Source organism: Apis dorsata, unplaced genomic scaffold (assembly GCF_000469605.1).
Source record: "Apis dorsata unplaced genomic scaffold, Apis dorsata 1.3 scaffold_787, whole genome shotgun sequence".
In the NCBI taxonomy this organism is placed as follows: Eukaryota; Metazoa; Arthropoda; class Insecta; order Hymenoptera; family Apidae; genus Apis; species Apis dorsata.
In genome coordinates, this window is record NW_006263931.1 from 256,244 (window position 1) to 258,416 (window position 2,173).

General features: G+C 19.7%; 1 protein-coding gene across 1 annotated transcript in view; it reads right to left on the minus strand.

Moving 5' to 3' along the window:
- The window catches only part of LOC102677450 (acetyl-CoA acetyltransferase, mitochondrial-like), a 5,521-nt gene that overhangs the window by 1,605 nt on the left and 1,743 nt on the right, over positions 1-2,173 (minus strand). Inside the window, exons 4-5 of the mRNA XM_031513891.1 lie at positions 1,777-2,067; positions 1,466-1,651 (exon numbers count right to left, since the gene is read on the minus strand). Coding sequence (XP_031369751.1) covers positions 1,466-1,651; positions 1,777-2,067 — 477 coding nt within the window. The remainder of the gene's footprint in view (positions 1-1,465; positions 1,652-1,776; positions 2,068-2,173) is intronic.

A 2,173-nucleotide genomic window follows, 5' to 3' on the forward strand; every position in this document is an offset into this window, starting at 1 on the left:
TATAAATAGAAATTTCTCATAAAAGTAATAAAATTACTACCACAAATTCAAAAATATAAAAATATAAATCAAATTAGCATATGCTGAAAAAATATATTCTTTTACAAAACGATCATTTTACTTACAAATACATTTGTCATATTATACATTATGTATATTTAAATGTGAATTAAGATTTTATACTATTATATATTCGATACATTATTCTATATTATTTATATTATTATATATTATATATTATATATTATTTAATTATATATTCGAATAAATTAAATTTTTTTCTACACACATCTTTTTATCATAAAAACTGATACATATCACTATGATATCATATTTATCTATTTTAATTTTTTTCAATTGTGTTCGATACTTTACATATGTTGTTCATGTCATATTGTTCATAAATCTTTCTTATTCAACTTTGCTGATATCATTATCAATGTAATTTCACTTATCATAATTTTGGTGGCTGAAAGCTTATTTTATATTTTATTTTCGCATTCTGCAGATTCCAAATTCTCTAGATAGATACTAAGTTATATATTAATTGATGATTAGTATTATTTATTCATTTTAAATATCAGCCATCACAATATGTTTATAGAAACAATAGATAAATGACAATCACATATTGATACACACATTGTCATCGATATATATAATTCAATATAGTAACAACAATTTTTATTAATATCTTAAAAATCATGAATTTATGAATCATGAATCCAGACAACAACTATTGTAATTCTTGAAACATAAGTTTTTGATCGAAATAACACATCTCTAATTCGTTTATTCCAATAATTAAAATGGAGCTGTGAAATATTACTATTGCTGTATAAGATTACATTATCAGATTGAGTTATATTCAGATTAGATAAGTATCTGGTGTAAAGCCATCTATTTTACATATTAGATTTATATATTTTAAGCCATATTTTTTTAACGAAATATTTATGGAAGCAATAATCATATTAGACTTTTTTATTCATATGCTTTCCAATGATATGTTATATCAATAACTATGAGTTCAAATACTGTAATACGTTCATTACATATATTATACAATATTTTTATTAAAATTAAATTTACAGTTATGAAAATAATAATTCTTAATGACTTTAATTATTTATGAACAATGTGATCATAGAATATTGCTTCAAAATAATTCGTTATCTATTGCTAATAAAAATATTATATAATATATTTTTGAATGTATAATAATATATATAATAAAATTCTTCTTAAGGTTTTTTATAACATACTGGGAAAAAAATATATATTTTTATTTAAAAAAGATGATTTTGATCTTTGTCATGAAAGACTATTTTTTGGAATTTTTATTATTATTATTCTACAATATTGATAATTTTTTAAAAATATTCTTTTATTAATAGCCAAAAATAATTGAAAAATCACACAATATATTAAACGAAATATTCTACATATATTATAAAAAATTTACCTTAGAAATACTAATAGATGGTGCGATAGAAAAATCAATAGGTTCAATTGCAGCATCTTGAAATGCAATAATTCGTGCTAAAGGTTTTAAATTCATTTTTTCAGCAACAGTTGTAGTCGTCAAAATTAATGCAGCAGCTCCATCATTTAAAGTTGATGCATTTCCAGCAGTTATTGTACCATTTTCCTTTTATAATAAATAATTAAAGATTATCATTTAAAATTTAAATTAATTTATATTAATTAAATTTAAATTAAATTAATATAAAATAATATATAATATCTAAATAATAATTAATTTAAAATTAATACCTGAAAAACTGTATTCAATTTTGCAAACTTAACAAAATCAACTTTTTTATATTCTTCATCCTCATCAAATATTTTATTAAGATTGCCTTTTTTTTGAGGCACAGGAACAGAAACAAGTTCATTTTGAAATATTTTGTTTACATATGCTGCAGCACTGCGTTTATAACTATTAATAGCATATTCATCTTGTTCATCACGAGTAATATTTAATTTTTTTGCAACATTTTCTGCACAATTTCCCATATGAAATTTATTATAAACATCAGTTAAACCATCAAATATAATACCATCCTATTAAATTAAAAAATGATAAATGAATAAATTAATATTAAAATCAAATATAAAAATACATAAGAATATTCTATATAATATAAAATATATATATACATATATATAT